This window comes from Tachysurus fulvidraco, chromosome 3, assembly GCF_022655615.1.
Source record: "Tachysurus fulvidraco isolate hzauxx_2018 chromosome 3, HZAU_PFXX_2.0, whole genome shotgun sequence".
NCBI classification, from domain to species: Eukaryota; Metazoa; Chordata; class Actinopteri; order Siluriformes; family Bagridae; genus Tachysurus; species Tachysurus fulvidraco.
Window position 1 is genome coordinate 11,345,598 of NC_062520.1, and position 26,836 is coordinate 11,372,433.

At 39.9% G+C, this 26,836-nt stretch overlaps 1 protein-coding gene across 17 annotated transcripts in view; it reads right to left on the reverse strand.

Moving 5' to 3' along the window:
* The window catches only part of LOC113644346 (receptor-type tyrosine-protein phosphatase mu-like), a 197,991-nt gene that overhangs the window by 126,204 nt on the left and 44,951 nt on the right, over positions 1–26,836 (reverse strand). For all 17 annotated transcript variants that reach the window (XM_047811072.1, XM_047811078.1, XM_047811080.1 and 14 more), the window contains exon 2: positions 26,551–26,673. In XM_047811072.1, coding sequence (XP_047667028.1) covers positions 26,551–26,673 — 123 coding nt within the window. The remainder of the gene's footprint in view (positions 1–26,550; positions 26,674–26,836) is intronic.

Below are 26,836 nucleotides of genomic sequence, written 5' to 3' on the forward strand. Positions count from 1 at the left end.
TGGTCCTTAATGCAGAGCTTAATGTAGGGATTTACAACAACTCTCATTGACGATGTTTCTTAGCCGCACAAAAAGTACACCGTCTCCATAGCCTACAGACATACTGCAGTTATATTACTAAAGTCTTACAGCCACACAAACACCAAGCATATTCACTACATCTCCTTCAGGCAAGGTTTAAGTCAAAGCACATAACACACATAGCATAGATTTACCATAACATAAATCTGAACCCTTACAAATCCCTGTGTAAACAGATGAGAGATACAGACAGCACTGCAGTGATGATATGTGGAGTCTCAGACTGCTGGAAGCAAGCATACCACTGTCAGCATTTGTTTTCTTTTCCTTGCACTGCATAAACGATATAAAGGCCTCAGTCTAAGAAGCTGAAGTCTGCATTGTTTATGTTTATTTCAGTCTTAAAAATTCCTATCGATTCATATATGATTCAATTTCTGCTGAACGTTAGAAAGGATAAGCGTGTCGTTATTAGGATTTTATTATGGTCGTTCGTTCATTTCCAGTAACCATTGTTTAGCTAAAATCCTATCCTGGAAAATACTAAAGGCAGATTTGAATGCATATCATCTGATCCCCAGCAAACAGTGTGTGTAAAGACTGATAAACTGTTACTGAAATGCAACGTCTGTACCCCATATGCCACAAGTCATCACACAATGAACTCATTACTGAACTGCTGAGAAGGCATTACACTGGAGCCATCACCTCTTAGTAAGTAACCCAAGACATCTGTGTGTGTGTGTGTGTGTGTGTGTGTGTGTGTGTGTGTGTGTGTGTGTGTGTGTGTGTGTGTGTGTGTGTGTGTGTGTGTGTGTGTGTGTGTGTGTGTGTGTGTGAGAGAGAGAGAGAGAGAGGGTAACACACTAAAATAATTCCACATTAACTACTACAATAAAGCCACAGCCCTCATGTTACCCAGATTATTTGTATGTTCATAACTGTAACTTTGTGAATAAAAAAAAAAACACTGATGTTACACAACTGATCGAATCCACATGGACATTTCAAAATCTCTACCCCAATCCCACCTCACTTTGGAAGCCCTTTGCTGCCTCAAGACAGATGATCCATATTCCTTGCCTAGCTTTGGACTTGTTGTTTTTTCCATTACAGGGCCGCTGTTTAGTTTGTGAACTCTGTTTTGGCAACTCAGTATTTTTTCATATAACAAATGCTTTGTCTGTACAAAACACTTCTGGAAGTCAGACATGCAGAGCGGAGGTTAGTCAGTATCCAGTTCACTAGAAAGAGAGAGAAGGAAACAGTGCGTTGTTTTAGTTTCAGGCCTTCGCATCCTTCAGCCGTGTTGCCGTCCTGCAGTGCGTACCATGGAAACGAGATGTGTGGAGCACGGATGCAGCAAGCAGGTTAGTCTGAATTAGTCCATTAGTATTTCATGGCTACCTTTGAAACATGGCCTTGAGCTGAGGCCTAGAGAGAAGATGGATCAATAAGGCCACAATACTTTCTCAAGAGCTGTGTGGGGCAAATTGAGCTTGAGAGGCTCCATGCCAGCTCTTGACAATCACCACTCTGTGGGTCAAGGGTTATTATAGAAACACTCCTATCTATTTCAGAATTATAAATCCCTAATCACTGAGCACCACATTCAGAAGACGGAAATAAAGAAAGATCTTTGGATAATGGGTACGTCAATTTTATATAAAAACAACCAAAAAAAATATTTAAAAAACATATACATAAAAAAGTAGAAAACAACAAAAATTGTGTTTACATGCAAATAAACCAAGGTTCAGGTAACACAACTGAAATAATACAATTGCTTCACAATGCTATTATTTCAAAAAGGAGGTTTTGTCAGGTCTAATCATGAATCATGGATCTAAATAAGAGAACCAGAGCGACTGACTACAATGAGTTGAGCAGTCGAATGCTAATGGCATTGCTCTGGCAGGAATTTGAACTTGGTGTCTAACTATAAAACATGACAGATTTGTTTGAGTTAGATTTACTCACATTATTAAGGCAGTAGGTGAACCTTTGTTTCTAACTTAATCCAGATTGAAATGTTTAACTAACTTGAAATATTTACATCGTAAGAACCTTAACCACTTGTGATAAAAGCCACCACTGCCTTTTTTTCCTGGTGATCTTGGTGAGACCAGCTATGTTGTATGGCTTGGAGACGATGCTGCTGACTAAAAGGCAGGAGGCAGAGCTGGAAGTGGCAGAGCTGAAGAGGCTGCGATTTGCATTGGGAGTGACGAGGATAGACAGGATTGGAAATGTATTTTAGAGGTACAGTGAAAGTAAAATGCTTTGGAGACAAAGTGAGAGAGTTGAGCCACGTACAGATGGGGGACATGGGGTATATTAGAAGAAAAATGCTGATGATTGAGCTGCTGGGCAAAAGGAGAAAAGGAAGGCCAAGGAGGAGGTTTATGGATGTGGTGAGGGAAGAAGAAGAAGAAGAAGTAGAGGAAGAGGAAGAAGAAGAAGAAGAAGAAGAAGAAGAAGAAGAAGAAGAAGAAATAGAAGAAATAAAAACAGATATTTCATAAGACCATTAGTGACCTACATCACAAGAAAAACTTAATATCATATTTGTGGTGTTGAAAGCCAGAGGGACTAATGTGTAAACAAGTGTGTTATGTTCACACTAGCAAGGAACAAGTCATTTGATATCATATTTGTAATTTGTCTTGGTGGGTGTGTATGATAACCACACCCACTCTCGTTTGTGGTTGTATGCTGTCTGGCTTCATGACATGAAGTAGTACAACCCAAAAATGTGTACATACATGGAGGATAAGACTTATGTGGCTGAATGGGGGCTAAAGTTATAAGAGCGCTAAATTGTGAGAGTAGGGGATGCTTGGGAAGAATGGAATTACTGAACTTTGGAAAAAACATGCAAAAATTCATGTAAAGCTCGGATTCCATTCTCGATCAATTGGCAGCTCTTGTGTTATTACTATTTTAGTATTTTAAAACTGAGAAAGTTTTAAAGAAAAATCCACCACTGTTTATAACCAGTACAATTACACAAAACATCACTAAATGATACACAGGCATTTAAAAAAAGCACAGAAAATGGTAATGCTGGACAAGCGGGTGCCAAACATCAGCTGTCTGGTGTGAAGCTCATTCTGGAGCAGCCTTTAATCAGTGGGAGATTTCAACACTCTAGATTCCTCTGTTAGGGTCTTGTACCTGAATTGAGCATGCCTGGACCTGTACTCAGTACACATGTAATTACAAGGGGAAGAAGATTGCAAACAGACACCTTTACATCAACTCAAGGGTTTCTTTGTGGTAGCAGCTGCAAAACAATGACCGAGGCATGACAACATGCTCACTCTTGTCCGTGTGCTCTTTCCGGTATCTTGCTGAAATTGAAGGTTGGGGTGTTAAGTTTCCCCACTGGATGATTCACTTCCTAGACAATCATCTCGTTGATCTCTTTTAGCCTCTGTGAAGTGCAATGGGTAGTGATTTGATCATTCATAACAACAGTAATGGTGCAGCATCTTAAGAAAGCCGAGAAGTCTGTGATAAAAAAATATAGGAGAAGAGAAGCCAAGGCAGGGACTGACCCCTCATTTGAGATTGAACCTCCCTTCGAGATCATTCATTAAAACCTTCTATTAAAACCTTATTGCACTGAACTAATTTAACTGCGCTTTAATTATTGACCCCCAAGAGAAAGAGAGAGAGAGAGAGAGAGAGAGAGAGAGAGAGAGAGAGAGAGAGAGAGAGAGAGAGAGAGAGAGAGAGAGCATTTAATCCAGTGTCTCTTTCTAATATAGCATGTCTGTGACATTATAACATCTCCTTGTGTCCCTGATGTATCTGGGGCTAAAACAAAGGAACCCCGATCTTGATTATTTGTATTGAAAACTGATTACCTACCAAATAATTACCAAATCTTGACCAAATTATTATTATTATTATTATTATTATTATTATTATTATTATTATTATTATTATAGTGGTGGCTCAAGCGTTAATGCTCTAGGTTGTTGATCAGAGGTTCAAGCCCCAACACAGCATCCACTGTTGGGCCCTTGAGCAAGGCCCTTATCTCTCACTGCTCCAGAGGTGCTGTATCATGTCTGACTTTGTGATCCTAACCTCCCAATAAGAGATATGCAAAGAAAGAGTATGCGCTGTAATGTACTGTATATGTGACAAAAATAAAGGCTTCTATTCTATTCATGTCATTCAAAGAGATTTCATGTGTAATTTTTTTATTTTAACATATAAAACACTAAATATAGCAGCAGAAGGCTTTCATGTATGCACTTTCAACATCCTTTGATTGTTTGCAGGTGAACAGGGATCACCACGTTCAAACAGCTGAACAGTCTGTGAAGAAAAGGGAATACTTTCGACTGTCGTTCCACCAGACCGTTTTATCTCACTTTGAGAGCTTTAATTATCTTGTAATACAGAAAATAAGGAAATACATTAAGATAAAAAAAACAATGATTTGATTGTTGTTGGAGTAATATATTTAAGTACTGGCTTACAAGCTCAGAGCTGAAATGTCTCTGTTATCTCTCCGTTCTCTGTGGAGAGCACACAAACACAATAGCCTGTGCTCTCACCAGGTGGTGAAATACACCCCATTTCTATCTTCTTGTAGATACCCAGCAATACGAGCTGATCAACAAGATCCAAGACAAACGCAGCAGTCCGCTCTCTCCTCAATTCACATTCAGCCGCCGTGTGATGTTTAAGCGGGAACCCAAAACAATGAGGTGACTGACTACACATGTTACTGAAGCACGGACGACCTGCGGTGAGTGGTAATAGACAGGATAAATATAAAAATAAAAAATATATATTAGAATAATATATTCAGATATCATTTGGCTGATGATACATTTCATATTTCTTTACTAATTTCATGAAACATTTGTCTGTACATATTAAAGGGCACTTATAGTACCTGAAAGTACCTGATAAAAACTTATAGTACCAAAAGTACCTGATAAAATTTCAGAAGAGCTTTGACCCACAAAAATAAAGTTTCATGACTTGCCTTAGATTATACAGCGTAGCTATGCTAATTGGGGATGTTTGATCAACTCAGAATTTGGGAATAAATCTAAAGACTTAAAAGACTTTAATGTGTTCTGTAACCAAATTGGCTTCATCATTCTTCCTTTCTCTTACTCACATAATGTCTCATTTTAAAATGGCATGGAAGCTTTGGCTGCTCTAAACCCGACACGTATAATCTTACATTCCTCACCTAAACTAATAGTGATAGTGTAATGTATTGAATTGTGAGAATTACAACTTGCTGGACATGGCGGGCTATAAAAATGCTGTGCTATAAATTCAATTACAATAGCAGATGTGCTCATGTTCCTGGTACCTTATTGTTTTATGGCTCAGCTAATGTACTACAACTGCTTTAGTGGTGCTATCAGGTATCACCGTCTGGAGCAGAAGTATTTTGTGTTGCTTTCCTGAGGCCTCTGATGGCCTGCACATTCAGGAGGCATGAAGAAACACCGGGCCCTTGAAAAATGCAATTACGCCTGCATTGCGAATAATGGAGTTGGCATCATCTGCATATTACACACCTGCCACGTGCCATTTTTATACCTCATTAGACTAACAAAACCATTTTTCCCCATACCCCCAGACTAACAGAAGCAATCTGTTAGTGATTTGTGTGGAAATAACTTGCAGGACCCCATCATCTTGGCACATGGCTACTTCTGTTCATGGCATTGTTAACAGCAGGTGAGCAGAGGTGTAATGCATGCATTATAGCTGGCCACTCTTAAAGTTTGCAGAGGGTAAAAACGCCAAAACAACAGAGGCTGGAGAAAGAGGACTAATAACAGAGAGAGGCTATCTGCTCATCAAATGGAGAAATTAGAGGCTGCTGGCATGCGCTGACAGTGAGCCAGGCAGGCACTGGCAGAATGGCACTGCCTTAGCATCTTCTGACAGAGAGAGAGCTGAGTGAACACCCTCATTACTCCACATCTGCACATCAGCAGGCTCTGCAAAACGCTATCTACAGCTATGGTGGTCTCAGATCAGCTGTAGTTACTCGGGGAGATGCTGACATCCAGTCAAAGAGTCCATTGTCTCTTCTTAAAGAAGATATCATATGTGTTTTCTTTGTGGCATCAATACAGCCTTGTGTGTTATTTATAACGTCAACAAGAACGGTCGAGAAGCTCTGAGAGGAGGAAAGAACGACTGCAGAGACTGAGCTGCTCATTTAGCTCTGATCCCAGGTGATTTATTCACAGAATGGGAGTTTCCTGCGTGTGATAGCAATGGCCTCGGAGTATCGTTTCCCTCGTCGTCCAATTTAGAAGATGCAGATAATATTCTGCTGTTGATTGTCATCAGAGTGTTTTTGTCTTCCCATTTGGGATTTGTCCATTTCAATGGAGATGAAAACCGGTGAACGGGAAGGCAATGAGCTGAATGACCTTGGCCCCCACTTGCATCGTTATGGCAAAAACATCATTAGGTGAATCTGGCTCTCCCTCCCCTGAATGCCAAGAACCCAAACATTAGTTTAGCTTTCATAGGCCTCGCCCCCTCATGCTTTCCACTACAAAATGGGTCGGGTAATTTCAGCGCTGCCATGCAATTTCCAAAGTATTTTAAGAGCAAATGGCTTTTAAAAGCAAGTGAAGAGCTGTTTGTGCATTTCCATAAAGCACACTTTAAAACTGTACAAATCACAGACTAATTGGTTTGTACCTTTCTGATGGGAAAAAAAAAAGATATTAGAGGTGTTTTTCCATTAATGACCAGAATAAAAATTTGTATGTTGAAAAATATTGATAAATAAAGTTTAAGTAAATCATACTGTTTTTACATAGTCATAAGACTAGGACATTATATAAAATAACAACAGTGTTTAGCAGTAGCTGCTAGTTAGCTGGAGTTAAGAGACATTTTTTTGTTTGAATATCCTTTGCCAACAAAATGAGATGATCTTTCAGCATGAAGCAATTCCTGGTTGGTTGAGGAACAAGAATGATAGTAATAATGATAATGTCACCGTTAAATGTATCTACAGTGACCGTCTGTCATGATGATGCAGAACTGGTGCTTGAACTACATTACCCATCAGCCGGTTTCCTTGTCACGTCTCCCTACTCATTTGTTTCAGCTTGAGTTGCACCACTAGTATATTTACTTGTTTATTTATCTGCTGCCTTCCATAGCTAACAATCTGCTCACAATGTATATGTTATGCTATTGTGGTTTATATTCACTCCTTGTTTATTCTTTTTACACCTTCCACAATAAAAGTGTGCATTTGATCCGTCACCTCTCTGAGTCCTTTTCACCTTTAGTTCGTTCACTGGATTATTCAGGTGATGACCAAAAATGTGAGATTTGTAAAGCTGGTGTGCGACCAAAAGATTTCAGCTCTTTACCCCCATCCGTGACATACAAACTCTTTTCAGAATAGATTTTTGCTAAGTGCTGTGTGGCTCTAAACAGAGCAAGTGCATGATGATGGCTTTAATTTGAAGTTAATGGAAGACACTGTTCTGATGCATGTTTTAAAAAAGCATTATGCAAAAATGCCTTGCCCTGCACTGTCTACAAGGCCAAGCTCTCCAGTGCACTTAAATAATTTAACAAGTTTCATGATTGGAGAGGTTAAACCTGGAGACACAGACTGTATGCTGTGAGGAAGAGGAGGAAGCATAATAACACTGGTCATGTTGTACAACAGTTTTGCTGGTTCCATTCCAGAGGACTTGTTATTGTATGTAAACACCTCCTCACGAATGAGCACCATTGTTAATGAGATTTTTCTACTTGGGAGGAGACACCGGCTCTCACATTCACATGGATCAATGATTCTGCATCAGACAGAAAGGATGAGAAGAATAGGTGTGTTACAATCAGGGTTGTTTGTCAAAGCACCGCCTTTACAACTATGGGGCAATACAGGCTTGTATTTGATAACTATTGCCTCACACTGAGGCAAAAGCAACAAATTTAGCTTTTAGCAATAATTAGTTGTTATTGGCTATGGCTATGATGATCATGCATCCACATATGTAGCCAGATAGTGTATCTTAAAGCAAAAAAGAAAAGAAAAGAATCAAAAACAGAACTAAACATCAGAGTATTCATGCAGCTATTGAGTTATATAAAACATATTCTAGAATATTCCATGTTTCGTTTAAGTAAGATATACAGCAGACGTGTATTTCTCTATTACAGAGTGTTCGGAAATGTTTCCTATTATATGGAGAGACAGACAAGGACAGATGACGGTTGAAGTGATATTACTCTGTGCAAGTGCTGAGGGTCAAAACAACCCTACACTACACGCATGTGTTCTTAGCATCGAGCAGGAGAACACAGCTGCATGTATTCATGAAGGATAACAGGCATTGACAAGGACTGAAATCTAATTAAACTACATTCGTAAAAACTCAATCTCGCTTTTCATTCAACTGATTAATGTGAATGGTCCTTCACCTGCCATTTTAAACCTCTGTATTTATATATGAATAGAGGCTAAGCCGGATACGTGGGACTGCAAAACCATAGCTAACCTTCATCTGACCAGCCCCTTTATTCTGTAACTTACAGTCAATGGAAAAATACTTGGAATCAATAGGATTTTGTAATTCCTGATTTGATAACCGCCACAACGAAAGACACACAGGAAATAGTCTTGTAAAGTCTTGCAGGTTCATGAACATGGACAAGAATGCACAAACTCACAGACCTAATTTGCCTCAGTGGCTCATGGGATGCTGATGAGCATATTTGTTTGTAATTAGATGGGTGTTTGCCCCATTTTCTCATGTGGGATTAATGGCTGCAAAGAGGTCCCTGTGCACATGTTACAGGACATTGCTGCACCTGCTTTATTGATTAACCTTCGTGTGTAAAGCACTGTGTAAATTGAAGCCGGGCTTATTGGAAATGGGATTTTGCATAAAGCCGAGGTGACAAATCATTTCCATGTGCGGGATGGGACCGATCGAATCCGTGGGGCTTTGGAGGGAGGGGTGTTTGCCTGAAGCGGGGTGTGGTAATTGAGTTGATAACTCATTTCAATACTTGTTTCATGTGTAAACATACACATGAGCTTCTGAGTCCTAGAGCACTTTGCATGCAGAGAATGCTGGACAGTTCTAAGCTGACCTTTACTGATCTCTGCCCTTAGTTTAATGGGAAGCAAATAACATGCTAATATTCCTTGTGAAACTACAAGGATCAGCAGATTGGTTTTAGTCTGACTCCAAGTAACATTCAGTCGAGCAAAGCCATTCTTTGATGCCAAATGATTCAGGTAATATTTTTCCACCTCTCAAGTGTGTTTCTTAAAGTCCAAACACTCTGGAGATGATTCCAGCCAACAACTGCATGCTTCCTGATTTATGCGTCAAATTATCATGGCTTTGCTCATCAACCAGTAGCTTTTCCGTAACAATGCTTGCTGGAACCGTCCACTCTTGGAGACCAGCTGCTGCTGTGGGCATCTGGGTGGCAGTGATTCTAAGCGCTCTTTATGGGGGCTCCCTGATGGAACTCAGAGATGGCTGTCTGCGTTGGCTGAGCTCCACTCCTATCGGGACACCTGTGACATGGGCTCAAGGCCTCAGCCTGCAGAGGAGCTGTAGCTTCACACTGGAAACAGGGTGCCAGCAATGCTCCACTGTGCCAGTCAAAAAAAAAAAAAAAAGCCATTTTCATCGGAGCGCCATCCAAGCTGTCGATCCTGTCCAACTGCAGTGCCACATCTGATTACTAGCAGTAACTGAAAATGTTCTTCATACATCATTCTACACTTCAAACTACAAAGGCAAGTCATGCGTTTGCCTAAACTGTTACTGTATAGTTGTACTGTAATAGCACTGTACTGTTACTGTTCAGCTGTTCCATCATAGACAATACTAAGGCATATTATATTTAATGCCTAAACATTAGTGTTATAAGGATTTAAATCTGATATGACCAAATAAAATACTGGTACATCGGCTTCACAGTTAACCCCTTTAACCCTTTTTAACTGACTATCTAGTAGTGTACAATATTTTGAAGGGCAGGTACACGTAAGGCATTTCACAACGGTTAATCTTAGAAACAAAATTTTACTTGCTGCCTTAACAACTTGAGTAACCTAAAACTTATCAGCTACTGTAATATTGAATTCTACATCCAAAACTTTGTCATGACAATTGGAGTTAAAGAGAAGAAATAAGTTTAAAGGGGCTATCATATTTTACAGTGTATCTAAGGGAATGAACAAGGTTACGTGGCAGGTCAGAAATCAGGGGTTTATTGCCAAAAAAAAGATTAGCATTATTCTGGCATTGGACATGCACCTGTCTGGATATCTATACGTTCATATATACATGAATATCTATCCAATACATGCTTACACAACATTCTTGTGTGCTTTCGATTATTTCTTTTGTTGGAATGAGTATTCATATCCATGTGGGTGGACTTCCCCCAGATGCTTTAGTGCTGTGCAGCAGGCAGACGGTGGACCTTGGTGGGTATAAAAGTCTCAGCTGCACAATGTGGAACCCCACTTACCCACACAATACAACTGTTGACTGACTGCTTTTAAAATAAGCTTTTTTGTTGATTGAAGGAAGTGTGGAAGTAACAGTGAATGTACACACGCCGTCAGAGATATTGTCTCTCGCTGTTTCCTGCATGTGGCCCAGTAAGAGTGCAGGAAACCTAATTCAATAGAACAAATAAAGAGCAGCCTAATCAGGTAAAGACAAATAAATCCAGCAGATGTGCTACAGAACAGGCTAAATGTCTGCTCCTGTCTATCATAGCATCATAACAGTAATCATAATTCATTCATTTATTATTATTCATTCTTTCATTTTCTACCACTTATCCGGACTTCTCGAGTCACGGGGAGCCTGTGACTATCTCAGGCGCCATCGGGCATCAAGGCAGGATACACCCTGGACGGAGTGCCAACCCATCGCAGGGCACACACATTCACTCATGCAATCACACACTACGGACAATTTTTCCAAAGATGCCAATCAACCTACCATGCATGTCTTTGGACCGGGGAGGAAACTGGAGAACCTGGAGGAAACCCCTGAGGTGCGGGGAGAACATGCAATCTACACACACACAAGGCGACGGTGGGAATCGAACCCCCAACCCTGGAGGTGTGAGGCGAACGTGCTAACCACTAAGCCACCGTGCCCCCTAGTAAACATAATATAATAATGAAAATAAATAAATTGACAAATAATGTCAGTGGTAAAATATGTGCAAAGAAAAACTTTGTGTACTCCATGCCTTGGTGAAAATGCAATAATATTAATGCCGGAAAATCTTCTCAATGATAATAACGGATCTTGATCATGTTCGAGATGGAACATCCCCGGTCATTGTACATCCAAAGAATGTTATCATGGCTTCCAGAAGAATACACGTTATAAACCACTGAGCGATAACAAAGCTGGACCTTTGCTTTGCACTGTTCTCTTTCTAATAAACTATTGATGGATGAAATGTAATGGATTATTCTCAAGAATACTTCAACACATTTAATTAGAGCATCAATAGCAGCTGTTGTATGGGCTAGAGACTGTAGCAGTGAAGAAAAGACATGAGGCAGACATGTTGAGGTTCTCTTTGGGAGTGATGAGGATGGACAGGATTAGGGTTGTTTTAGGGCCAAAGTCAGAGAGGATAGACTGAGATCGTTTGGACATGTACAGAGGAGGGAGATGGTTATATTGGTAAAATGATGTTGGAGATGGAGCTGCCAGGTAAGAGGTCAAGAGGAAGGCCAAAGAGGAGATATATGGATGTGTTAAATAAGGACATGAAGTTAATTGGTGTAAGAATAAAGGATGCTGAGGATAGAGTTTGGTGGAAACTGATGATTCGCTGTGGAGACTATTAATAAATAATTATGTGGATTTATCCATATTATATAAATTAATAATATGGATTATTATTATTGTTGTTATTGTGCCATTGGACCTAAATGATGATTGATGGAAGAATTTTGTGTCTTCTAATATGCAGCAAGCAAAAAAACTCAATAGATTCATTGTATTTTTGCTGTTGACTTAAAATGTTAATTAGGAAAGTTTGGGCAGCGGTATATTTTCTGTTGCCTACACACAACCTGCTCTTTCAGCAGTCTGTCACAACGTTTAGTGTGACTGAAGACAGGGGGAAAAGTTTCTAATCAGGGAGCAGCTTCATGAGAATGAACAACTCATCCACTGTCCATTAGATGAGACTGCAATCTGAGCTGAAGGAAATGACATGAAATTAAATGTTTGCGTTTTCTAAAGCCCGGCAGGCCGATGATCTCTAAAATATCTGTGTCGACTCAGAGAGCAAACATGGCTTTTTTAATCCACATGGGAAAGTGATATCTAACGGCCTATGGGACATGATTTCAGAGCTATTGTTTGGAATTGGTAGAATAGGTGTCCTTGTGCAGGGAACATAACTGACGTGTCTTGGTTTCTTTGTGAAAAACTCCATTTCACATTTTGCCATTTTAGCCCTTTGTGCCTGTGTAAAGTCTGTGTTTTTTTCTTGTTTCATCCGTGACATGTTTCATTTTGCCCATGCCGCCAAGCGCCCTACTTCCACACACACACACACACACACACACACACACACACACACACACACACACACACACACACACACACACACACACACACACACACACACACACACACACACACACCAGTTGAACTTCTGCTGCCAAATTCAAGAAGCACCATCTGCTTCCTTAGAGGTGACAAGCTCACCACTGACTTGAGGTACATCAGTAGGAAAAAAAGAGCATTCACAAATAAAAATTGTGATTTTCCTCCTAGTGCCCTGGAGGTTTAAATTCTAAAATGTTTTCAGCAGTCTCCCTAGTGGATTCCCCCTATTTACAATGTAAACAGGCTAACTAGTGCAGAAAGGGGAGCGGCTTAGGAAGGAAGCCCAGGCCATGACAAAGACTGCCTTCATATACTAGCCTCAGTATGCCTAAAGGCAGAGCAGTGTCTGGCCAAACCTGTGTTGTTTGGCGTATCATTATTTCATGATGCTGCCGATGGGAAGAAGATATCAATGGAACTCTTTAGCGATTTTGTCTGCATTTTACCAACACAGAACCAGAACTTCCTTACAAAGCATTTCTATTTGTGGTGAATACATACATATGAGCATGTCAATAGATTAGGATCTATTTTTGTTCCTGTTTTTGTATCACGCTCTTCAAAACATTCAGTCCATGATTGTCTATCATCACTCCATCACTCTAGCATCGTGCATTTTGGTTCAGTAACAAGTTCTGGCTCCAAATCAAGTGGACCCTCCCTTTCAAATAGCCCCCAAATTTATTCTTAATCCTCTAAAAGCATCATGGTCACCTCTGGGCTCGCCTCTGGCTGCATGAGGAAAAGGAACCCGAGAGGACCACGCGTCTGACTTTTTTTGCTTCTGTTGCCACCGTCAGTATCACCTCTCTCAGCATTTTGCCCTGACTCCATTTCAGCCTGGTTTTCATTTGTCCTTTGTATCTTAAAGCCCTCTCTTACCCTCTACTCTCCTCTCCTCAGTTCACTTCACCTCCCCAGCACTAAGTGGAACACTCCAAGCTGGATACGCCATCACTTACGTCCAATCTCGTGTACCGTCTCTCGCACACAAACACACTTTCAGGTAAAAGAAAGTGTAGGCATGACAGAGATACAGATGCACTGTTCCTTTCATCATTCGAAAGAAAAAATTTGAACCTGATGATAATTAGATATTTTTTCTTGAACTGTTGTGAATTCACTGTCGTTTCACATTTTGAGCTCTTTTTCTCCAAGGACTCACTTTCAACTCTCTGTCTGTGATCCGTCATTGTCTTATTAAGCACTAAACATGGAATTATTGCTGGTAATTGTGCCGTGGCGATAGCGATGGCACGAATGCCAGCTGCATCGGCGGGCTCGGCTCAAACAGAATCTCGTTACTGCTTTCTGATGAAAGCCGCGCTTTACTGGCTCCACTCATTACTGTTAAAACAATCTTACTCTTGAAAGTGATTAGAAATAATTGGTGCAGGTTGTTGCACTTTCCATATTCAGACTCTCAAATCAAAGAGACCAAAGAAAACTAAACCTGAGCTCAGATCAGTCTGAGTATATATTTGTGCACTTATGTTGTAATTATACAATATGCACCATGGAATATTAATGACCTTAATAACCTTGCTTTTATTCAAAACACTAAGCATGCTACAATATCGTTCATAAGTAAATGGACATTCCTTCTGTTTTTTCTTTGTCTTCCAACACCAGGATGTAATATTTTTTGTGTTTATTTACACAGCCATATTGTATATGGTTTCTATACAATATCAAGAGTCCAAAATTAACATTTGATGCTCAAGCATCTTCCCTGGCAAGACCCTAGATGATCGCTAATGAAGTCATTTGTAGTTTCTGAATATTCCATTCTTGGTATCTGTCCTTAGCTTTTTGCTGAGGAGCAATTCAGAGGAAACACAGCTGGAGATGTACTTGTAATCATTTTCATTAGAAATATGGCAATGAAAAAGTAAACAAACCTTAGTCGAGTGTGTGTAGAAATCATTGATAATAACCAATTATAAAGCATAGATACAATCACAAATATGATTTGAAGTAACTATAATAATGATTCATTCAAAACATCAGTCATTTTCTCTGGCGTTCCTTTTCTGTTTTGTTTAGTCTAGATAGAAAGAAATCTCTGTCCTCTGGCTTATATCAGCATCCCAATTCACAACTCAAAAAACATAGCTTGCAACCCAACACACAGCATATGTGGTTCACTTCCTGTGGTTTGGTTGAATGAGGGCTGAATCACATTCTCACTGCAATCCAGTCACACCAGGGTTTGCTTAGTGGATGACTGAGACCACATCTCTCAGGCTGTCTTGGTTATTTCGGTCCGCACCCGAGATTTATTTGCTGCACTCTCACCTGCCTAAACAAATCTCACCAAGAGGGTAAACTGATTAGACTTTATGTGAAGTGTGAAAATACCCAAACAAACCACTTGCATAGACAGCTTTCTCCTGTTAAGTGTGTTCTGTTCTGGCCTTAAAAGGGGGCCTTAATAAAGTCATATAAACATGACCTGTGTGCGACAGGCTCCTGAGTGACTCTGTTCTATTGAAAGGTGACTATAGACTACTTTTATTTCAGTATAGACATGACCCTGCATAAACTCAGCTCTAAACTCAGTGCTTCTCAGACCGACAGACCAACATGCACTGCTGCTCTTTATAGTGCTACAGTCAATCATCCTACCCCAGCCCAGACGTGACCTCAGGTGTGTAAAGGGTTTTGTCCTCACATGCACCTTCAATAATAGAAGCCATAAATTGATAATGGTCTATGACTAGATACTTTAATTAATAAAATAGTAAAAAGGAGGGATGGAATGAACAAACAAAAGGACACCTGGAGTAGAAATGTCCATCCATTTTGTCCAGAGCATTACCTTGCTCTAGGCTGCAATGCTCCTGGGGCCAGAAATCCAATAAAACTAAACAGGCTGTTGCTGCCAAGCTGCACCTCCTATATGATGAGGCTTGAACTGGATGCACAAAGTAGAAAATCAGACAAATTTTCCCTGCCTCACATGGCCTGACCGCAGCCGAGTGCCTGCTCCACACCCATGCACACTGCACTATTAGCAATTTAATTCGGTTTTGAAATTCCCTTTCTGGAGCCTCAAAAGAAGCCTGATAATGATAATTGTGTTATTTTTTATAACTTGGCACTCTTACCCTGGATATAATAGTATCATGGATATAACAGCTGACAAAATAATGCCATTTTATATCTGAACCTTGCAGTACGTCTGAGTGAAATGAATCAAACATATCCCATTGTGTGAGGTTCTATTTCGAAAAAGATCTTTGCTTTCTTGCTTTATTCTCTCACAAATTTAAATAAGCATCTTCCCAAAAAAAAAGGGAGATAATGGTGAGAGAAGGCTTTGCTTATTATTCAAGCTATGTCTCCTGTCCCATCTGCTCTGGGGTCTGAATGACCGTTTTATATTCTGGCTTTTGGAGAGATATAGAGAGCGACAGATACTAAAAGACAGACCAAAAAGAGAGAGAATGTCTTTCAGAGCAAGAGACAAGAGTGAGTGATGGGTGTGTCCTCTCTGCTTCATCATTCCCAATGAGGTGCACTAGATACCCTACATTTAACGAATGCTGTGAAATATTTAAATGCATTTTGCTTGGTCCTGTATCAAGACTGCTGATAGAGGATGATAGATTGACCTAACAGGGATGGGCAAAAAAAAAAGACCACACACTAGCTAGCCCCCGGCAATAAAATCTCCAGTGTGCTTTCTGCATATTCGCTATACTAAAAAGTAAAAGTGGAATAACAGAAAAGTAGCCATAGTCCTTCTGTTCTCCTGATTCTGACCTCAACAAAACGTCACATGTTTTGTCTATAAACTATTTGTATTGCAAGTGAACATATTATTTTGAGTCTGTTGAGCATAATTATTTTGTCTCTATACATTTAACTACATTAGTGAGTTAATGCGTGAGTTATATGATAGCGTTGCTCTCTGCTTCTTTTTGGTTCGGCTTTCATCTGTGTACCTGACTGGGGAAAGGATCTCTGTCACCTGTGCATGCTTATTAATCTGCCTTGTAAAAAAAACATTAGCATATTGGGCTTTGGTTGATGTGTTTAATGCAGCAGGTAGTGTTCCGTGTCACCATGTCGTGCATTATCTTTAAACATACTAAATGAATATATGAAGTACTGGCTTCATTTTCTGAGATTATTTTCTTTCTCTGATCTAATGTGGATAACTGCAACTAAAATGATAATGATTTGTTCACCCTTGCCTAATGTTTCAAATTGCATTTTAGTTGCATCCATCAAATAGTGGGACCAGAGCATAACTGCTTGTTTTGTATGTTTCTGGCCTTTCTCTATCATAACCACACAGTCCTCTCTTTTTCTCTTGATCTGGCTCACCCTGAGTCCCAGATCAAATCAAAATATGCATCCTCCGTCCCTGAACCCAAATTACATGCTGGCTGCTGAAGGGAAAAGGTTTCTGTCAAGGGCCAATCTTGCACCTGCTGCTGATGTTAGCGTTTGCTCAATGGCTCAGTCGTTCCTGCACTATTAGCCATTCCATTAGGCCACGAACCCCCTACTCTGGTCTCAGTGCCTGTCCTTTTGATGATGAGCTCCTCGGGTGAGCTGGGTGACTTTCACAGAACATTATAAAGTGATAGAAGACACGCTCAGTTAGTTATAGACTTGGGCGGTGGGTGGGGGGGAGACAGTGCTATGGTAAACTCCTTCAGCAGACGGGTTGCCAGGGACCCTACAGGGTGCTCATCGCGTTATCATTTGTTTGTTTGTGCGGAATTAGTGGGACTGGGTTTAATTACTGCCATGTGCTTGCTGATTGGTGACTATGAAAATCAAAAGGCTGGGCCTGTGGCATCTGGGTGAATTAATCCTCTCCCTCATGACAGACATGCAGCTTTTAAAGCCATTGCCATGATAGAGGGGTTACACAGTCATGATAACGGGCATTTGACACGGAAAATTAACCCCAAGTTCCCAGCACCCAACAGACCCACAAATAGGTTGTCAATGTCGCACATAAGAGCGAATCTAACAGCTCTCGGGTCCAGAATGCCTACGATTGATGTCTTAAAATGACATAGATAAGATGATATCATGATGGAGAAGCTATGCTCATTGGCACAAATGCACCTTAATAAATTCGAGATGAAAGTCAACCCAGTTTGGTTTATACAGCAATATCAATTTGTAAATTGAAATGGAATAAATATCGTGCAAACTTTTGATCTTGCAGAACAAAGCTGAAATAAATAAGCCTGTGAGTCGGACACAGGTTTCATTATTTCTAGAACGAGGTTTTGTGTTCGGATTCATGCTCTGGTTTGCTGAGCTCCATGCACCAGTGAAGCTTGTTCAACCGCAGGTGTAAAACTTGAGATCCAGCTGCATGAAAGCAGCGGTGTGTGTGCACCCAGTACTGTAAATCCAAGTGAAATACGCATCCAATCAGGCAACAGGTAGTTAATCAGATCGTTCTTAAACAAAGACCTCCACTGCCTTCCACCAAAAAGGGAAGAACAGAAAAGCGTGTACAAACACGTGTACAAACAAAGGCATGCTCTCCAGTCTATATTGCAGCACATAAACGATGAAGCACTACAGCATTATATAAAGCTTTTATAAGCTATTTGGTTTGTGTGTGTGTTTCCTTTTCAGTTTGTCATTCGGTATGCATTAGCAGCTGTTCAGGAGACAATGGGTCAATAGTTCAAGTTGAATCCTGAGCAAATACATATGTCAGTGGTTTAATTATCTAAAACACTATGCACTACCATTAAATTTTCACAAGGATCCACACATGTATTCAGAGGTTAAGTACAGAAGTGGAGCTCTGGCACTGGTGTTATATGTGACCAGCAAGTGGAGCTGAAATCCATCTAGCCATTTCATATGATAAACTGAGCTGACCTTTAGACAGTTACAAGTTACACACAAGCTGCCCTAACTCCACCAAAATGTTCCCTTCTACTGTTTCATGATTATTTAAATCCCTGACCTTCTAGTCTGATCCGTCCAATTTTATAATTGCGCAAGTACATTCCTGCTGTTTCATAGTAATTCACTATGATCACATCATAAGAGTATTACTTCCTATGCTGTTGTGCTTTATCCGGTTATAACTTTATCCGAAATACGTTCTGGTTCTAAATACATAGCCTTCTTTATTTGCATAGTCAGTCAAGCTTGTTAAGACAAATGAAACATGTAAGCATATAAATCGTGTAAATCATGTACAAAAAAACGTTCATGCTAGTATTTCTTTTACTAATACTAATATTTGAAATATTATTTTAATACCCAAATAAACAAGTAATGCCAAAAATGTAAAAAATCTGGCTACCCAAAATTACTTATTTAAATTAAGGGATTTATTGGATTTATGAGGATCAGAACCAAAATCTGATGCTTCTAGTACATTTTTGGTAAAAGGAGATTAAATTCAATTGAAACTTTCACTAATCAATACACCTAAAGTGTGCTCTGTGCCTGGAGAAACTACAATCTCTTAAAACTCAGCTGTTGTTGATTCTAGCTTTGTGCTTCTTCTCATATCGTGATGACTATTGTAGTGCTATGGGACAACTGGTCCGACGTCAGTGCTTTAACTCTCAGAGATACTCTGCATAATACACTCGACAGTGTGCTTGTCTGTATTCAGGATGCGTTCCTGTACAGCAGGTCAGACAGAACAACTCTCCCCTCGTCAATTCCCACTAATATAATAAAAACCTTCAATGGCAGTATTAGCCTTGGCAGATGTCACTTATTTGGCTTATGAAAGCAAGGTCTTTAAACACAAGGGACTATAAACAGCAGTGTGTTGCTTTTTTTTTTGTACAGGTGTGTACGTGAGCTTCTTTGAATGCTGTGTGTGCTGCACTGTGACATGTTGTAATGTAATAAAGTCATCTTTATTCACTTGCTGCTCCCAATTATTCCCCCAGCCCCTGATGGGCTATCGTGTCATCTCATCTCCCCTGGGAAGAATTTGCCTTGCCATTTATACAACACCCTCTTCCGTGACACACATACATCCCACACACACGTCTGCCCCCCCCCCACCCTCCGTTTATGCTCCTTTGCATAATTTGCACCGAAACCTTCCTAGAGGCCAAGTTTCCATCTCAAACAAATATTGTATGAGCAATTAGCCACCCCACACAGGCTGTCTGGGGTGAGTCAGGAGGTGGCTGGAAGGATTCCTAGAGGAATGGATAAAGAGTTAGAGGTCAAAGAAGAGAACCGATGGGAAATACAGCAGCTAATCTGATGACCTCCGTGGAGAAAGCCGGGCAGAGGTCACAGAAGCAAAGTGTGCTGGTGAATGTTGAAAAACTGAAGTATTAAAGAGAATATGAGTAGCTAGTAGACCTTTTTCACCAATAACCAACTACTGCAGAAGAAATTGTTTGATGATTCCATGATTTCAGCGGATTTAGACCGGTTTCTTTACTGTATACATTCTCTGTACAGCAATCAATATTTTTGATCACCACTAAACAGACATAAACAAAACATGTTAATTGCTACTGCTCGGGGAATTGACAAAAATTTGCACAGCCAGCAGAGGAGACTTTGAGAGAGAATTGCTTTTGTGTCTTGTGTCTTGTTTTGCATTTGACATCTGCTTTTTTTCTTGTGTGACCCCTGTCTTTGCTTCTGTTTCAGTCTTGTCTCCACTCTTGCCCGGTCATTGATTTGTTACTTGACTGTTTACCTGTTCTGTGTTAGTCCTTGTTTTGTTTGCCTAAAGTATGTATACCCTATTGTTTGTTGAACTGTTGTGAAGTCTTTTTGTGCTATTTGTATTGATAAGGTCAAACCTTGTTTTCTTGTTTACACATTCACTCTGGTTTTTGACTCTACTTCGATACTGATTAATACTGATAGACTATACTAGTTTGACATTGCCTGTCTTTGTTTTGACCCCAGTCACTGTAGGGCTAGTCACTTGTAGAGTGTAATCTGTTGTCTTGTGTGTAATCGTTGTCTTTGAATGTGTCTCTGTGTTATCATAAACATTGTTTTTGGAGAGTAAAATATTCGAGTTAGACTCTCTGAAGTAATTATCTTTATCTTTATCTTTATATGGGGAAAATGGGTAAGAAGTTCTTAAAATGATCTGCTGGATCCCAACATTGGCACTATGTGAGATGAAATGGACTGTTTACTGAAGTGAAGATGTCTGGTTGTTAAAGTGTGGATATGAATGATTTGTGGATGGGTCTGGGCTTCAGGGGTGAGTAAAATACATTATTCTGTATCTGGCATGGGTCACTTTAATTAAGTCCTATAAGCAAAACTGTAGCCAAAAACATTAGCTGTCAGCATTTTTGCTGATGTATTGCAAAGATGCCAAATATACTGCTCCAAGGCTTTCAATGGACATGTTTATCAATCCTGTCTTCCTAGGGCTCTTCCAGGGAAATGGTCCAATAAGAATAGAACATGCACGGCAAGCATGATGCATAAATAGGCAACAGCAAATGGTGGGCATCTATATATAAATCTGCATATGAGTAAATCTATTTTCATATCTGGCATCCAACATCATTCATGTCCACTGCCTATTTTGTTGCTGTGTGCTTACATTGGCCGGCTCTGGGCGGTGCTCCCAAATGATGTGCCAGAGCGCAGTTTTGTGCTGTTGTTATTGTGCAGACACATAAAAGGGCCACTGTGTTGGACTGAACTGCAATGTTCACTTTATTTACTTGTGAGCAGCTGTGCTTGCCCTGATAACATGGCAGATTTAAAACATTAATAAGCACAAGCTCTGAGACGAGCACTTCTACTATGCACGGCCCTCAGACATCTAGCCTTGCTTATTGCATAAGCACCATGTCTTCTGGTCAGATATAAGAGATCCATTTGGTCATGATGCTGCATTTCACCACGAGCGTGAGTTATAAGTCTCGTTATAAAAACTATCCTGAAATATGGATTACCTCGTGTAGGCAAGTGTTTGACACGAAAAGGTTATACAAAAGTTATAATGTGACAAGAATTGAAAAGAATAACAATTACCTGGTATAAATAATACCTTTCAATTGCTATTTAAAAAATAGAAACAACCATTTAAAAGCACTATCAAGCAAATACAAAATAGTACTGATCATGTAAACCAAACTAAGAAACTATGAACAAAAACGCCTTCCAAAGAACCTGCTAAAAAGCATGGTGCATATATTTTCAGCATTAGTTTCTGGTTTCTTGACAGTCCACCCACAGAGATACTGTAGATGCCTTCCCTAAAAAAAGTAGTGTCTTCAGAGAAAAGATGTGTCCTCTCTATCGCCTCAGAGAAAAAGGGTATTAAATGCATATTATTTAACTAAGGATACGTGCTCCTTTTTAGATGAAGTGAAGCTGGTGGAAAAAGAGAAAGACAATGGAGCATAAGAAACTATCAGTGTTCAGTCGGCTCTGGATCAAACTTGGCCTCCTGTAGAAACAGTAGAATGGACATCTGCTATAGTGCCTATTATATTTAGCTCGCAGATGTGTTACTCTAATACATATAATGTAATGTGATAGGGGCAAGCCCTGTGCACAAAGTTGTAAAAGGCTTATCAGATGTCACTAGTAGAACACAATTTAGTCCAGTGTGTGGTACTATCACATTCTACACATAATCTACTAATAAACTTTATTACAACATATACTATGTAAGACAGTCAGAATAAAGCCTTAAAATGGACCAGCTCACGTATCCTAATGTTTTACCCAAAGAACAATATTCCTGTGACAATTCCATTATTTCTATTATATGAGCTATGAGCTACGAGTCAGTAGTGTAGTATTGTAGTAATACCTGAGAGTCACTTTCTTTGATGAGTAGAAGAGTAATACGTGAATGTTAAAAACATACCTATTACTGTATGGCTTTGAGATAATTACTGTATACTTGAACAAATCTCCTTGCACTAGGAATAGGAAAATGAGAAAATCACTAGCATTTCTTTCTAGGTTTTTTTCTTCCTATACTGGCTCATTCACTGTTTCTGTGCCAAGAATACAACCCTGAGCTGGCCTGTGCCCAGTTCAAACCCCTTAATCATAGTAGTCGGCGCACGGTCATTTCAGCTGTCATAAATGGCTTAATGGCTTATTTTTCACATTTATGACAGCTGGTTTTCTCCTTTAGGGGTAGGGGGAAACCAGATTACACAAATGAAATCCACACAGGGAGAACATGCAAAACAGGACACTGACAGTAACCTGAGCTCAGGATCAATCCTGGGCTCTCTGGAGCTGTAAGACAGCAACATGTCCCACCGCCCCCTTTCACCTTTAACGAGTTGTTTATATTAAAGCCATAATGCACCTTCACCTCAATGACAAAATTTGAAATCTCGACACTCAATAAGACCCATAATACTACAGATTTGATATAAAAAGCTCCAACCAAATCAGTTTAATATAGAGAAAAGGCCATGGATTTACAGCAGTCCTAGCCTTAATACTTCAATCTTTCATATGACATGTGTCAGAGGAAAGAAAGTGTGAAATTGTATATTAGGGGTAGTGGCTTTCAACTGTTTCAACTGACAGCCAAACCTGACACCACAACAGCCTAATCAGAACTGCTGAGATGCCCACAGAGATAACTACCGACCAGCCGCCCTTATTTTAAAGCAACCGAATAGTGAAGTGGGCCCGAATCCAAGCACATGTCAGAGCAGCTGACAGAGGTTTGGGACAGCAGTGGCTCTCTGAGAACTCACAGCCTACCGGTCACTAGCACAGAATGTCTCATTTGACCATGCAGGCTCTAACCTTCAAAATCTCTTAACTGTGAAGTTTAAAACTACAACTCTGTTGAAGTCACATGTAGGTTTAGACTGCCACCCTTTTAATAGAAGGCAAGAGCCCATAGAAAAACCAGGCCACTTTTCTGAACACTGACCACCTTGTCCTGTTTCTCCCTCACAGTCCCTGTCCCACATTCCCAAGCAGGGCCATTTGATTTATTATGTGGCCAGGGGGCATGCTATCATCAAGAAGCTAATGAGAAATAAAAGAAACCTAAAATGTTCTGCCTTCCCTTGGACAACATTACTTTAATGGTGGCTAGAAGGAGAACCATGCCAGCTGATATCTTTTCTTGTGGAAAACATACAATGTTAGAACAAGCAGCTGCAAGAGGATACTTGTCTTTTCACTGGACTCAGTGCTTATAGACATGGCATAAGCACTTTTTTTTATACACCAAATGAAAAAGACCAATATATCATATAAGAGTCTTGACCTCCCAAGCAGTGAAATAGAGTCAAATAGATAAGGCCTGTCATATATATATTGGGGGGAATGAACATTTTCAGACAGACTTGCCACACGCTTATATGAGCTTCAGGTATTGATTACCACCAAAAACCACTTTCGTTATGTCGCCATGGCATTTCATGGTGAGAGCGGGTGGAAAGTTGTGGGAGAGCTGTCATGGTCACTGAATCTCTGAAATGAAGAAAGGGCATCCATTTATTGCTGGACTTCTCTGAGCACAAAACACACTGAACATACTGACTAAGAAGAAAAGCAGTGAGGGTGAGACAGCAGGGTGGAAGCATCTATAACTGTCCCCATTTCATGCCAAAAGAATCACTTTCCTAGCAACAACATATCACATTCACAAGCAGCACCTCTTTTAGATGCAGGATCAGTGATATGAAATGCATGGAGCAGTGTCTAACATGTAGGTCACTGCCCCACCACCAGGCTGGGATTTAACCTTCTGCTGTCTCCTGGCAGGGAAACATAAATCAATTATGGCAGAAAGGTAAACACTTCCCTTTTTTTTTTTGGTCCTCTCCTGCCTGTTCTCTGTTGTCAGGTAATTTCTCTGAGAGTCAGTGGTACGTGCTGACAGAGGCGAGATGAAATTAGCCAAGTCCTTGCAATTAATTCTGCTGCTGCAATTGCTTTGCAGGAGTCAATGAAGGTGGTGCTTGTTCGTGGTTAGGCATCAGATTTAAGAGCTGGAGCAATATCGTGGGGTCTAATGGCCAAGTTTATTAGGGTGTGACGAGTTGAATCTTTGATCAGTCACGTGCCTCAGATTTGAGCTAAGAGGAAAACATTTGCCCTGATGCTTGAGAAATGAGTCATGAACATGTTGTAAAAGTCTTCTGTGGTATTGCACAGTGCTTCACAAGCTGTTTAATATATTTGGCAAATTAATATAATAAAGTAGATAATTAGTAGAATATAAAATTCTACTGAGTATCATGATGGAAAATTAATATTTAATTGGATTGATTTAACAGTGCCCCAGAGTAAATGCACCTTTGCTCAAAACACAGTTCATTTTCGTTTTTACTTACACTTAATTCTTTAACCATTTCATAAAGTGTGCAGTATTTTATTTATATCATATGTTAATTCGCATACGCTCAGCTACACATGAGCTACTATGTGTTTATAATCACTAACTTCAGGATCTTAAAGGCTCTCTGCAGTGCCATGAACTGGCACATTCATGCACCATAACGCAATGAGCTCTTTAAAGCAGCAAAGTCACTCAACTGAAATTGTTATTAACAAGTATTATAAGCTGTTAGGGTAGTGTAAATGAGATAAGTTTACAGATGGGCTATAGTCTATTTTAATGATTAATTTCGATGGAACTTTCATTTCGAAATATTCCACACTCCAGATTTTTCCATTTTTGACCAAATTAAAATTTGAACTTGATATGGAGAAGCCGGCTATGTTAAGTTGCTAAGATTAGTCAGGAGAGTCACAACCACAGCATTAACCATAAATGCCACAACAACCAAGGCTCTACAGTGCTAATGAATGAAATACCTAACAAACCAGAAGGAATGATGAAGATGAACTGAGCCAAAATACATACCGGCGAGGAAACCTTCAACCAGGCCGTTCTTACATGCAGTACTGACTCTGTGCTGAGAACGAGGCCAGCATATGTGAGTTTAGTGAAACATGTGTAAAAGATTTCTTTGTGCGGTAAAGCAGTTGAGTTTTACCTTACACTTTATTATGAATAAACGGTTTTTGTGTATATATGTTATATATGTTGTACACATGGTGTAGCAGCTTTAATTCTACATTTTATATTTAATCCACAACATCTGGTAAAGGCACTTGAAATAGTGATGAAACAATTAAACCCTAAGTCTATTTAGATCACTAGATTCCAAACGAACTGGATAATTGAAATACGTTTTCTTTAGCAGAAACATATTCCGATGAAATTAGGTGTTTATATCTGTTTTTACACCAAACCTAGGTTTTTAGATGAGTCACCATCATTGGTTTATTTCCATTCGGACAGTTTTGACAGTTTTTTGGAAAAAAGGGACAACTTTCCCGGACATTTCTTAACTTTTACTTGATACATATCAATGGTTTGGGTGAAGATGCACATGTACTGTATATACAAAGAAATTCATCATTTGAACACATTCATGGCTCCATTTCATTTACAGCATTTAGCAGACTCATTTATCCAAAGTGATTTATCACATTTCCACAACTGAGCAGTTAAGGGTTAAGGTTTCCAGAACTCTTTTCCTGTCAACGAGTTGGCTGTACAGCTTGATCACTGAGCTACCACTGACCCATTTCTACACCTCTAAAGACCACAATAAAAAATTTACTGCTATTGTAATGTGACAAGTCCAACCAACGTAACGCTTTTCACTGCCAAGTAATGTGACAAGTCCAATCGATCACATGATTTGGCTCCATAAGTGTACTACATTCATGGGCCCCAGACCACCATTTCTGATGGACCACAGCTCAGTATCATTTCCCAGTTCAAAGTAACAGCTGTCCAGCTTAAACAATCCTACTGAAATGTCCGTAGGTCCGGAAAAAGTGCATAACCCCACAAAAACAGTACTGAAAGCTATTGTAGTGTGAGCTGTGACAGCTAGATTTAACTGACCTGCTGGTATCCAGGGGTCTGTCGATGGCCTCAGCTTCGTGTTGACCTGTTCCCAGTCAAAGTCGTCATCTTTGCCTTGGCTGTAGCCACACTCCGAGTAGGGCCTTTCGAAGTTACAGTCTCCTGAGGAAAAAAATGAACACATAGAGTTGATTAACTGAGGGAAAACACATACGCAATTCTAATAGCAGAGTCATCATCAATCTCCGTCAGCAGAAAGAAGTCCACTAGTGTTCAAACATGAGGCCTGTCACCGTGGAGTATTAACGCTGTATAAGCAGCAATT